General features: G+C 36.5%; 1 protein-coding gene across 4 annotated transcripts in view; it reads right to left on the minus strand.

Annotated features, from left to right (window-relative positions):
* The window catches only part of abca7 (ATP-binding cassette, sub-family A (ABC1), member 7), a 31,318-nt gene that overhangs the window by 16,308 nt on the left and 1,404 nt on the right, over positions 1 to 13,606 (minus strand). For all 4 annotated transcript variants that reach the window (XM_028443452.1, XM_028443449.1, XM_028443450.1 and 1 more), the window contains 17 exons: positions 13,372 to 13,470; positions 12,844 to 12,937; positions 11,544 to 11,685; positions 9,872 to 9,996; positions 7,931 to 8,049; positions 7,429 to 7,620; positions 7,232 to 7,324; positions 5,982 to 6,219; positions 5,725 to 5,864; positions 4,858 to 4,974; positions 4,561 to 4,758; positions 4,108 to 4,313; positions 3,228 to 3,404; positions 2,916 to 3,138; positions 1,785 to 2,006; positions 845 to 1,049; positions 475 to 588 (listed from right to left, as the gene is read on the minus strand). In XM_028443452.1, coding sequence (XP_028299253.1) covers positions 475 to 588; positions 845 to 1,049; positions 1,785 to 2,006; positions 2,916 to 3,138; positions 3,228 to 3,404; positions 4,108 to 4,313; positions 4,561 to 4,758; positions 4,858 to 4,974; positions 5,725 to 5,864; positions 5,982 to 6,219; positions 7,232 to 7,324; positions 7,429 to 7,620; positions 7,931 to 8,049; positions 9,872 to 9,996; positions 11,544 to 11,685; positions 12,844 to 12,937; positions 13,372 to 13,437 — 2,671 coding nt within the window. In that variant the 5' untranslated portion in view covers positions 13,438 to 13,470. The remainder of the gene's footprint in view (positions 1 to 474; positions 589 to 844; positions 1,050 to 1,784; positions 2,007 to 2,915; positions 3,139 to 3,227; positions 3,405 to 4,107; positions 4,314 to 4,560; positions 4,759 to 4,857; positions 4,975 to 5,724; positions 5,865 to 5,981; positions 6,220 to 7,231; positions 7,325 to 7,428; positions 7,621 to 7,930; positions 8,050 to 9,871; positions 9,997 to 11,543; positions 11,686 to 12,843; positions 12,938 to 13,371; positions 13,471 to 13,606) is intronic.

Below are 13,606 nucleotides of genomic sequence, written 5' to 3' on the forward strand. Positions count from 1 at the left end.
TAACATAAACATACAAAAATACATTATAATATTTAAAATATAATGGAGAAAACAAGAATTTATGCAAAAGTTAATATTTTATGACTTATTTTCGCTGTTTGCACGTACAAACCCTGGTGATAATGCTAAAATAAAACAAATGTATTATGGAGGATGGGAATGGTTGAACAGGATGCTAATTATGCAATGAAAGTCATTTAAATAAGAATAAATCTTAAAGGAGACACGTTTTAACTGGGTTCAGACATGGACAAAGATCCAATTCCTACTTGTATCAAAGAGTCGTTTCTGATTTGTCCCTTTTAAATAAAACAGCCTTAATGTTCCAGATCATTGACTTCATCAGTACTTAATGAAATTAAAATGGTCTCGTCTCTCAGTTTTAGAGCCACTCTGAGCTGCTGACCATCTTTGTCATTACTTCTCTGCTGCAGGAAAGATTGAAAAATTAGGAAATCAAGTTGTCTATCATACCTTCATCTTGCTCTATGGGTGCAGGAGGAATAGGCATGCCTACTTCAAGAGGAACACCACCCCAGTAATTGACCAGAAAGATGAAGTACCATGGCTTGGGGATTCCATATTCACCTGGTGTGCGAAAAAAAGAAACCAACTTAATTGATTGGATTTGTGTGATTTTGTTAGTTTACCATTTGTAGATTATATCCTTTTATCAGCTTGCAGCAAAAACATGACCTGAATCTAATTTTCAAATATCAAACATTTATATTTGTATTTTACAATGAACTATTTCAGCATTAGATATTACAAAAAGCCACACATTTAAAAACAAATTTGTTCCTTACACGACAAAGACTAAACATAGTAACTCTCAGGGTTATACCTGGAAACACTGCTTCAATGTACCAGGCTGCAGTGGCATAGATAAAAGCATCCACATAGAGCATCATTATAGATGTGGTGAAGTTGTACGTATCTCCTTCTACAGGACTGGAGCGTAGGTTGTACCACTGAATACCGACGCCTTGTTCCTCATACTGGGAGAAATACTCACAGCCAAAGCCAAAGGCTACGGGGGAAAGAAAACTCTGGGAAGAGAAACCAGTCAACAACTCAAATTTATCAATTTTCTGTCTGCGACAACAATATACTGATACGTTTGATAGCCACATAACTAGGGCTGGGCGATATGAACCGAAACTCGATATTTTTTTCTCAAAATCATCATTTTTTTACCAGAAAGACAATTTACTGCACTCAGCAATCCATGTAACTGTGCTTTTCTGAGAAGTAACAAAAGCACCAACTCCTAAAACGAGCAACATTAGGTGGGAAAAGTGGTGGAAACGGTCTTAAAAGAGGAAAAAAATGTGCAGAAGAGGCATTGAAATTTGATGGAGAAGAGGCAGAAATGAGAGTAATGTAGCAAAGATGCAATAAAAATATGACAAGAAAAAGTGATGAAAATAGATTAAAATATGGAAAGTTTGGTGTAGTTGCAGAAAAAGGGTAAAAATAAGCTGAAATTGTAAAAAAAAAAAAAAATTTATTAGAAAATAAGCTATAAAATATATATCTCAGAAATATGGAGAAGTTGTAAAGGACACTGATTGTATACTCTATGAATAACATATATATATATATATATATATATATATATATATATATATATATATATATATATATATATCTCGATTTTGGCAATATTTTCTATATCACCAAAATAGAAAACTCAATATATCTTGAATCACGATATATTGCCCAGCTCTAAACAGAATTGATTGATTATTTTGAGTGTTAAAAAGTGCAGAACAACAACTCACAGCGAAGACTTTGTGCGTGCTGTTAAGGCGGTCTCTCCAGGCGACGCACAAAACATAGGGAAGGTAGAGCCCAAAGTAGATGAGCCCCCCACAGGCAGCAGCCAGGTTAGCTTTGGAAAAAAAAGTGCTGATGAGGAAACACTGCATGATTGTGGCGGTGGCGAACGCAGTGAGGAAAAAAAAGACGACAGCCGGGTCACTGTACGGCAAGATGTCACCCCACTGGACGGAAAGAGAGAGAAAGAACAAGTGGGGACGTTTTCTCAATAGCTCAATGATCACTCAGCTACAATTATTTTTTTCAACCTTTTGTGAGCCAAGGTGCATCTTTTCATAGAAAAAAAATCCCAAGGCACACCACCAACCAACCAGTAAAAAAAAATGAAACTTTGTTGCTTATAACAACAATATTCAGTCGTTCTTATCAAAGTGTCTTGAATAGGAATCAAATAAACACAAAGAAAAATGTTATTTCGATATTTCATATAACTTTTTTCTAATAAAAAGTGCAATTAACAATCTGCAGTCATTCTTATTAGTGTTTTTAATAGCAATCAAATGAACAACAAACATTCATCTGTCATCTTTCATATTTTACATACTTCATACACGTTAAAAAATTAAACGTGTTAAAAAATTAAAAAATAAATAAAATATTATTACAACTTACAATTTAACTTTATTCTGTTAAATATTCTTTAGTTTTATGTGATGCATTTTTCTATATTATATCATTTCATATAATGTATAATAAATATACAGTATAAATATACTACTGTTATTATTATTATTATTATTATGTCTGTGCACTTTTGGATGGGGAGGGGCTCACAGCAGCCAGGGTTGGGGTCAATTACATTTTTCATAACAATAACTTTTTCAATTATCCACGTTCAATTACAATTAAATTATGACTACAGTGACCAGCATTTTTTCCAATTACAATTAAATTACAATTATTTAGTATCCTTAGAAAGTCAATTACAATTTTTTTTAGAACAATTAGGTGAAATTAAATATTATTGTGGTTGAAAACCCCTGCTTTAAAGCCTGTCCTCTTACGATCAATCATGCAATTTCTTTATTCTTTCTCTTTTAAATATCTTTTTTTTGCTGAGCGATGTGTCTTACCTTGAGCAAAGCAATAAGAAGCGATGCCGACACCAGAAAAGGAACGATGCTACTGATGAACCAGCTAAGCCACAGCGTTCCAGTTCCCAGACCCATAATCCTCATGGTTTCCTTCAACCGTGCCTCTTTCTCATACACCACCCCTTTGATGATCATGGCCACTGAGTAAATCCAGGCCAGAGTCATGAAGAGCGGCAGCGAGCGGTTCAACACACGAAGGAAGCTGTGAGAGAGTTCACAAGAATAGGTGTGTATTTTCCTCCTCAGTCCTCTTTAGTACTTTCTAAAAAAATACACTTAAGGTTAACTCACACATCATCCACGTAACAAGGGTACGGCATCTGCTGGATGTAGATACCCGTGCTCTGTTGAACCCCTGTGAGAACGCGACTCACTGCTCTTTCCACCAGATCCTGAACGTAGATGAAGCCGCCCCAAATGTAACGCATGTCACTGAACGGGTCGGCAGCTGGACCGGGATCCCAAAACCTGAAGAAGAACCACAAAATTATTTAACTTCAAAACAAATGTGTACGAGATATGTAAAATATGTAGGGCACTGACAATATCCTTAATAAACTTAAATTTGCTACGTAAATTTTGACCATATTTTATTTAATTTGAGGATATTTTGTTGATATTTTGTAGGATTTTGGAGAAAATGAAAGTTCTTTCAACAATTTGAGATTGAAAATGACTGGCCATCATGTTATATAATCATGGGAAAACTAAGCCCTGCAAATATTGTGAAAATTGTTGAATTTGTGTGGTTGGAGGGGCAGAGATATTTACAATTATTCATATTTTATATCATTGTTACTTTTCCTGCAGGCCAAATTGGAAACTTTAAAGGGCTGGATTTGGCTCCCGGCCCTTGAGTTTGACATATATGTTGCAGAGGTAAGATAACTTGGAGGTTTATATGTTGTTTACTCTCAGATGATACTTTATTGCCACATGCCAACTCAACGTGGTAGTCATAGATGTTCTCTCTCATACTTGCTGTACTTTTCCTGTTTAACTGAGTGAAAAGTTTGTCTAAATGTAGTTACTTCCTGCAAGTCTATTTCTCAACCAAATGTTAAGCATCATTTCTAAAAATCCTAATAACAAAAATAGAAATAGAAACACAGAACTGTGATTATATAGGTGAAAATGATAGAAAGGCTGGAAATACAGTAAATACAAATACCTGTCCTTAATCTTGTTGGTTCGGGTCACGTCATCGATGTCCATTCTGATTTTGTATGTGACATGAGGTGGCAGAGTAAGTGAGGAGGTGTTGGGCAGCACAAAAACCACACCTGCCCAGAACTGCCTGTCCTCCAACAGCTCCAGAGCTCTGTTTACCAAGTGACCCTCTGACTCAAGACCCTCCAGTTTATTAGTGGAGAAACACTGATGGGGGAAAAAACAAAAGCTGTTACAACTACTAAAATAACATTTGAGAAAATTGAGAGAAGACTAATAGTAATTTTATTGTTGAACCCTAAATGTTCATGATATTTTGAAGCTTGTTGTGTATGAATGCGCTACACAAATAAATCTGCCATGCCTTTATATTCTTCCAGGTAAATGATGACTTCAGCATGTTGGGAAATATCACTAATGTCAAAAAAATAAATAAAGACTCAAGTAAGAAAACCTCAGTGATTTTTGCCAGAGTGGTGATGGTGTGACTGAGATCGTTGTAGACATCCAGCCAAGTGGGCGGGGCTCCAGGCTTCCTCAGCATGTCTGGTGAGGGCGTGGACAGAAAACGAGCAATTCTTGAGGCCGTCCAGGACGTGTTCTCCAAACGCAAGTTGACCAGGACTGCAATCTCTGGACGCCTCAACAAGTCCTGTTGGACACACAATATGCAGTGAATACAAATAAATCACAAACATTAGCAGTGTCGTAAAACATGCATATTTTTCTTAGTAGCTAATAATAGTTTGACCTGCATCAGCTGGATTTCCACACTGGATTCCATAAAGTTTTTGATTTGAGGTCCCGCCTCCATCCAGGCGTCATTTATTTCCTGGAGAATCTGCAAGTCCTCGAAAGTCTTGTTTACCTAGAACGGACACAATGAATTTAGATTGTCTGATACTATAACGAAGGGGTGTCAGACTCATTTTAGTTCAAGGGCCAAACACGGACCAGTTTGATCACAAGTGGGCTGCAGAATTCAGGCGAGAAAACAAACTATTTTAACATTAATGTACCCAAGTTTGCTCTTCCAGTTATAAATTAGACATAAAGTCTGGAAGGCATCAACAATATCTAAGAAATAAGTGACAAATACTTAACTGTCCTTTGATTTAATCTGGGGAGATTTTAGGGAATAATTTGAGAAAAAATGCACAATTTTGGAAAAAAATTCAGTTCTTTCAACAACAACTTACAACTGAATTATTTGGTAATTGACTTTTCTCTGTATTTATTTTCTTCTGCGGGCTGAATCGGATCCTCTGAAAGGCCAGGTTTAGCCCCCGGGCCATGAGTTTGACACATATGCTATAACGCTTTAAAAAGAGCAAAAACTAGTTCCTGACATTTTATAAAGCTTAAAAATTTGAATTACACAGAAAGGACTCATGCACCTAAAACTGGAAATTTTTAGACAGAAATGTATTTAATATGCTTTCCTTCAGTAAAAAGTAGTTGCATCATAACAGAGATTAAATTTGTATCAATCACATCCACTTCCTCTATCTATTCCTTGTGAACTAATTTAATTTGAATCCTAACTGCATCTTCTCTTCATTATCTGCAGAACATATGAGACCTGCCTAATGAATTTGCAGATGTGGGTTTGCTTTACCTCTTTCATCACTTCCTGCACTGCAGGCGTGTCTGGTGTGTACAGCAGTTTTCCGATAAACAAAGGTTTGATTCCTCGCCACACAATGCGAGACAAAGGGTTAGATTCTAGACCCTGGATGAGGCGTTTACAGAACGGAGCTTCACACGGAGACACAGGTTAGGAAAACACAAACAGTGAGTTTAGGACAGTCCGAGATGGTGAAAAAGAACTTGATGTATGTTTTCAAATAGGACTATAATTTACAATCTTCTTACTGGTATTGTTGTTACGATCAAAGTCCACATCCTCAGTGCCGTTGTTACCCAAAAAAGACTTGATGTCGTTGTCTTCATACCAGTTTAATGATGGGATCCGTTCACCTCCAATCTCAGGATGGCCACACATAATCCTTGAGAAAGCTCTGAAACTTTCTCTGGGCATTGCTGTGCGGTTTTCTGGAGACAGAAGATGAAGAGCTGCACTCATCTCTGCAAAGCTGGAGAGGGAGGAGAACTGAGGGAGGACAGAGGAGGAAAAATAGGCAATAAATGACAGTGGAGGCATGATACAGCATGAAAAGATGCATTACATTACAACGACTCAGTTTTAGTGTTTTAGTTCAAACTTCAAATGCACACAACCCACCCTTTGATAATGTTGCAGCACCATGTGAAAGGCCTAATTCAGGGCTTGGTAGCCTTGGGGTTGCGAGAAACTGGGAGGGGGTCGCCAGATTCAAGAAACTAAGATTATCTTTTGAACAATTTGAGCCCATTTTTGCTTTTTTTTTTTTTTTTTTTACCATTTTTTCTCCAACTACACCGACATTTTAATCAATATTTAATTTTCTTGCCATATTTTTGCACCTTTTAATGCATTTTTGCTACATTACTTCCATTTCTGACACTTCTCCATCAAATGTTTATGCCTTTTCTGCACATTATTTCCACTTTCAAGACATTTTTGGGACTTATAAACCTGTCAATTTTTGGCCACTCTAATTTCCAAATTTTAATTAATTTCTGTGATTTTTGAAACCCCATTTCACCACCTTTTCCACCATTTTTGGTCACTTTTAACCCATTTTATTTCTGATTGAAACAATGACTTACATCTTTAAGATGACTTTATACTATGGCGCAAATAACAATAAATTTCCTGGATAACAGTGGATATTATTCAGATAAATAAATCACGTTGTTATCACAGAGTCATAGAACAATGAACCATCATTTTGCTGACTTAATGGATGGGCCCTAATAAGCTCTCCCCTTTATTTCCTCATATAGATGGCCCTGTCTCCACATGACTGTTCTTCAATGTTCATGTCTGTGTTAAACCACAATGGGGGTACCCGCTCTCTGGCACCTTTATTTTGACAGGTCGCAGGCTGAAAAAGTTAAGAACCACTGGCCTAATTGTTTTTTGTTTATAGTGTTTAAAAAAAACAATATTATTTATCGATAACATTTTATAAACGGGTTGTTTAACTATTTGAGTTATATGTATACATAATATAACTTACATCATCCATGAGGACAGCCATCTCCTGGGAGACTGTGGTGACAGCCTGACTGATGACTCTAAGGTCTCCAGCATTAACCATCAGACGCTCTCTCTGATTGGAGCACATTTTATTTTATCAATGACATTTCATTAAATTTACAATTCAGTCACAAATCCCTGCGTTTTGATCTTGTTGTTCATGAGAAAGTCACTTACCGTGAGGAACTTTGCAAAATCAAGCTGGGACAAGAAAATGCGCTCAGCATTCTGCAAGATGTCAGCTGGGACGTTACACAGCTGAGTTTGAAGATTGTTCATCACATCTTCACCTCCGTCCACTGCCAGCCACTGCCTCAATGTGGTCGCATTGCACACCAAGTCCTTCAGCTGCATCTGAGCTCCAGAAGGCTGGAAAAACAAAGGTGATGGATTTGGCTTTATTTTACCTCCTTCAATGCAGGTTGAATAATTCTTAAGGGTTAAGGTGGGTAGGCTATGCTTTACCAACACAGCATTTAAACTGATTTTTAATATCTAGATAATCTTTAGAAGTTTTTATTAAACTTTTGGAGCAAAGACATTCATTTTGTTTCTAATTAGTTATTAGGATATTAAAAACAAAACAAAAAAAAAAAAAACAGATCTATTCATATACTTGCCCTTAGCTGATGTTGTTAAAATAAATAAAATAAAAGGGGATAAAGGTGTGCGATCTCACCTGAAAAGTCAGACGAGCGTTCAGCAGCTGCTCAACAGTCTCAGGCGAAAGGCTACCATTACTCAAGAGGAAGTGGGAGAACGTCTCATTGGCTCTAAGGCACTCTTTCACTGGAACATCTACAGACAAAAAGAGGATTCTGTGCACAGTACTGTTTTTTTTATTGTATTACAAAAAGGTTCTCACTATAAAGACCAAAATCAGCTCTATTTAGGACATAACAGTGACAAACAGATCAAAACAAAAATTGGCTTGACTTTTTGTTTGGCTTTAAGACCATTATATAATATAAATATGAACAATATTTGTTTCCAGAAGTTGGAGAATTTCATTTTTAGGAGATTTGGGTATCCACTTCTGTATAGGAGCTAAAGAGAACCTTTGAGGCAGAGGTTCCCAGCCTTTTGCGGGTTACAAATGTCTTAGAGACATTTTTGTTTCTAGAATTGGTTTTTGATCATGTTTGTGTGTGTTGCAAATACAGAGTAGCCAGGATTAGTGCATTAAGTGACAAGTGTGCCACTTCAGATCATTTTACACTGCATTTTATTTGAACTAGAAAGTTTAAAAGTAGGATACAGTTATTTGATTTATTTGAAAAAAGAATAATCATTAGAGAAATATAAAAATATTCTAATCAGTTTTTTTTAATCTACTTTTTTTTTTTTTACACCTATTGCTAGACATTTCAGGTGACCCCACATGGGGTCCCGGGCCCAAAGTTGAAAAACACTGCTTTAAGGTCATTCTCTTCGCTTCAGGGCAGAAGCGTTGGTGAATAGGATGTGAACCTAGTCACAGATGATGGCTTATTATCTGAAATGATTATAATTGCATAAATACACAATTGGAGCAGAAATACACATAGTAGCAACACAAAGGCTGGGATTACGTCTGGTCTTAGGCCAGCACTGATGATCTTAAAATAATCAAAACGACCATCAAACAATAGAAGCTCAGCTTAGTGCTTTATAAGGGGATATCGGTATCCGACTTATCAATAGGCGGCTATTTCCTTATTATGGATGAAACTTAATTCTGCGGTGATTAATAGTGAAGACAGTCCCTGAACCAGTCATTTCTGAAACACTATTATCAAAACAACTGTAGAGAAAGATCTTAATCAGTGTTTGTTTTTGTTTTTTTTTTAGTGATTATACACAGTAAATAAAAGTGTCAGATTCACCATTGAAAGAAAACACAGGAGCTAAAAATGTGTCTTATTGATTTTGCCGTTTGTCACCAGCACTCATGTAACTCCATCCTGTGTTCACAGCACCACTAATACATGTCCAACTGGTCACTCAATACCTTTTATAAGACACTATACATTGTTTGATGAAACATCTCAGAAGTGATACGAGGGACATGATTAAAAACTAAAAGTTTTCCACTATTTTCTTGTTTTTAATGGCCTGCAGGGAGTGACTTTATGGTGTTTAGCATATTTCTTAAATTAGAAAATATCGTTTTTTTCTTATTATTTTTTTTTTTGTTATTTATCTTCTGTCAGCACAATGCACTTAGTTGTATTCAAAGCTTTTTATGTGATGCATTACAGAATGGCCCAATAAAACAACTGCTTTTAAATCACTTACATCTATCCTCATAATTATTGTCACAATTTCCCACAAATAAATATGAGCTATATTTGGATTCCACACACGCAGAACTTGGAAAGAAAATGTAAAATATGCACGTTTTGGCAAAAAAACAAACAAAAAAAAAACAACCTGTGTCTTTGATATACTTGACATCATCTAATTCTTCAAACACAATATAAAGAAAAGGTGAAAATTTGTAGCAACTTAACATGGATGAAAATAATTCCCTAGCTGTTACTTAGCTGCACATTTCTATAAACATTTAGAGGAAAGGCATACATTTAACAAAATAATTGTGTTTCTCCAAGAAGATTTTTAAATACTGTATTTGCATTACTTGGCCAGCCGCCGCGATTTTGTCCCAATCTCTGGACGCTTTCCATGAGCTCATGAAAGCCTGAGAAAGTTCTGTTTCCGCTGTAGGCCAGAACCCTTTGTGCATCCACAAAGAGACGAGACAGTCTGTAGGAGACAGAGGAGGAGAAAAGACAGCTGAAAATCCAAATTGGGAAAGTAACATATTCCATTTATGCATTAAAACAGGAGTTTCTACATACACTTTGAGATTAAATTTGTGCTATCCTGCAGGTTTACTTTAAGTCTGATAAAACTCACAATAAGAACAAAACCCAAGCGGGTTTTTGGAGCTAGTAGTAAAGAAAAACAATAATGATAAAAATGAACTGTTCTTAATAACTTATTTTAGCAAAATTAGAGATAATAGTGTGCCGAACATTGTAGTTAGACCTTTTTAAAGGCAGGGTAGGTATTTTCGAAAGCCAGCATGATTTTGAATGTAGCATTCTCCTAGGGCTCCGCCTTTAGCTCCACCCCTCCACTCTGTGCTCTGTCTGACTCACATGAACGAGCACCGCTGCTCCAAAAGCGGACCTAAGCTCATCGCTTGTATTGTGTAGAAACGACGTCGTCTCATGTCTCATTCAGCGGTAACTTAACACTAAACGTTATCATTATATATGTTAAAAAACGTGACAAAAAAACTCTAAAAAAACTATTAACTCCTTCACCAGTGACGCGCTTTGAGTGTGGACTCGTGCACACGAGGGGTCGAGGACAAGCAAGGAGACAGGGAGACGTGATAGGTTTAAAATAAAAAAAGTTTTTACAGGTTTACAGCTTCTACAGATGACGGATTTTCTTTGTTCCTTTTTCAGAGCACATAAGATCCTAATTTCTGTCAGGACATAAAGACAATTTCAACCAAAAACTTAAAAAGTGTATCTGTAGAAAATTACCTACCCTACCTTTAAATAGAATATTTGATACATTTTTATTGTATTCGTCTAATATGGAGTATAATGCATGTTCAACAGATTTTGGTTTGCTTAATCTTAACAGCACAACAATGTTCTAATAACTTAAGTGCACAGGCATGCAATGCATGTGAAATGATTGCTGTTTAGGAATAAAAGGACACATTGCACTGGATGATATTGTGATACACTTTCTTTTTATTTTCTTCTGTTTTGTTTACTACACATACTCTGATTATATTAAAAAAAAGGAAAAGGGAAAAATAAGCAACAATGGAGGAGTAGGACTCGATACGTTTTATTTACTTCTTTCTGCACCCTTTTGAACAAGGTATAATTATCCATGTTGTTATAGAGTTGTCGGTTTAATTTTTTTACCCGAGTATTTTGTATAATGCATTTGTTTTTTTTTCTTTAAATTTAACCTATTTGAATAAACAAATCAATCAGAATCAGGGCAGTGCCCATTTTACTAGCAAATTCATGTATTAAGGTGTGTCTAGGGTACACCTGTTTCTATGAAGTCACAGTGTAACTGTCCATGGAGCAGTTTTTCTGTTGACCTGTGCCTTACTTACTTACTTCTATCAATAATCAGAAAAAAAGGCACACCATGTACTGACAATTAAAGATTGATTCTACCAGTGTCTATTATGCAGGACAGCTTTCTTCCTGTGGGGATCTCTAAAGCATTGAGCATATTGGGATAGTTTGGGATAATTCGGGCAAACCTACATAGAGTTGTCAAAGTTTCCAGCCTGGCCTGGTATTTCTCCTGGAGTGGGACTGTGAAAGCAGGGGTTGTTGATGTTGCACATAATGCCCTGAATCCAGGGCAAGGTGCCGGCCGACGGTAAGGCTTTGTTTGGAAAGTGACCTGGAAACACAGCAGAGCCTCAGATTACACTGGCAAACTAAACAAAGGGAACACAGTGCAAGGTACAGAAACCAAATTAGAACCAGCCTACAAAATGTGAGGGTAATAATAAGATCAAATAGAAACAGTAAAAAAAATGTTGGGGCTTTTCCATGAATCCAGCAGTTTTTGACATTTGTTTAGTTACAAATAGTATTTTCCTTTTTTTTTTTTTCTTATGCGTTTTTTTCCTGGTTAACCGTTTAGAACTTAGGTTCCCAAAGTGGGGTACAGGTACCTCCAGGGGTACGCAAATTGTCATGGGGGTACATGAATAAAAAAGAAAAATTGGAATGTAAATTGACCAGCAGTCAGGAGCCTCCATGCATTGTCACAAATTACACATTAGCCAAAGTAAGACTACCCATGATTACAGATTATTATTCCTCAACAGGATAGGTAAAATTCAGAGACAAATTTCACTGTAGCGCTAAATTGTATGTGACATTACATTGTTGGTTCCCAACTTTTTGGGATCGTGACCCCATTTTAATATCAGACATTTTTGGCATCTCCAGACACTGTTTTTTCTTTCTTCCCAGAATTAGCTTTTGATAATGTTTGTTGTTGCCAGGATTATTTATGTATTTTCATTTATTTGACAGGGACAAGGCAGTCAGACATAGTTACGGCAACAGATGCAACTGATGCGATGCATACAGAGTGTATAGCTAGTGCTAAATCTCAACTCCTGTCCCTGGTTGAGCTTTTCCCTAGAAACAAAATATACAACAATAGCACAATCTTAAACACATATGAACTTATTATTAGTGCACAAAGTGACAAGATGTGCCAGCTCAGATATTTTGTGCAGCAGTAGGGGGCACATGGCTCCAGGTTAGGAGTGTAAAAGGTTTGAGAACCACTGATCTCCATCCTAGCTTATGCTTATATACGCTGTAGTGTGTAATGTAAATCATGTTATATCACCAAAGGTAACAGCAGGACACCTCAAAGAAGGTCAGCAACAGGACACGAGAACCGTGTGCTTGAGTGGAATCAGAGTCACTCTTGAAGAGGTAATCCAATTCACAGGGTTGCCAAAGAAGTGTTCATCAGAGCTGTACAACTGTGTGTGTGTGTGTGTGTGTGTAAAGATAATTACATAACAACACTCACATTGGTTCTGTTTGTATGGCGGGTGTGAATGTCGAACTGAAATGAGGATGACAAAGAGGAAGAGGGGCCAGAGGAGCTCAATGATGAGCTGGATCTGCAGAAAAAGAAAAAAATACAAGTTGTGTAGATCCAGTGACAACAAAATGCAAAAAAAAAAAAAAAACACAAACTTTGACGTGATTCATAATTTCGTACGACAATTACAACTCATAGCTAAGCACAAACGCATAATGATTGTTCCTTCATTGTAGTCAAAACTGTGGCTTTAGCTAAAATGGAAACAAAACTTCTCTGTATGACTTGATTATAAGATTTTAAAAATATATAATCTTGACTACTCATCTCTATGTTGTTTGGAAGACGTGTTTTCTCTACCAGTGTGCATGGTTTTCCATGTCCCTGGGATAATCTTTGTCTGTGCTTTAGCTCAATTGTTTACCTAAATTAGTTCCCAGATGTGCCAAAACAAATTAAATTCTGCACAAATAAGAAAGATGAAAATCCTGGTGAGATTTATATTGTGAGTACCTTGTTCCTTCTGCGGTATGTGATGTTTTTCCAAAGCAGAAGGTAAAGCTGCCTGAAAAACCCCATCACTTCCAGCAGCTACCTAAGCATGATGATATCCTGGAAAACACAAAGAAGAGAAATTGAGAGGCCAAATGACGATAAATCACCTGTGAACAAGACTACAGAGTCAATAGGACTTATTAACTATATAGATTTTTTTCTTTTTTCATAAAATGTAAATTAAATTGTATTA

Source organism: Gouania willdenowi, chromosome 4 (genome assembly GCF_900634775.1).
Source record: "Gouania willdenowi chromosome 4, fGouWil2.1, whole genome shotgun sequence".
Lineage (NCBI taxonomy): Eukaryota > Metazoa > Chordata > Actinopteri > Blenniiformes > Gobiesocidae > Gouania > Gouania willdenowi.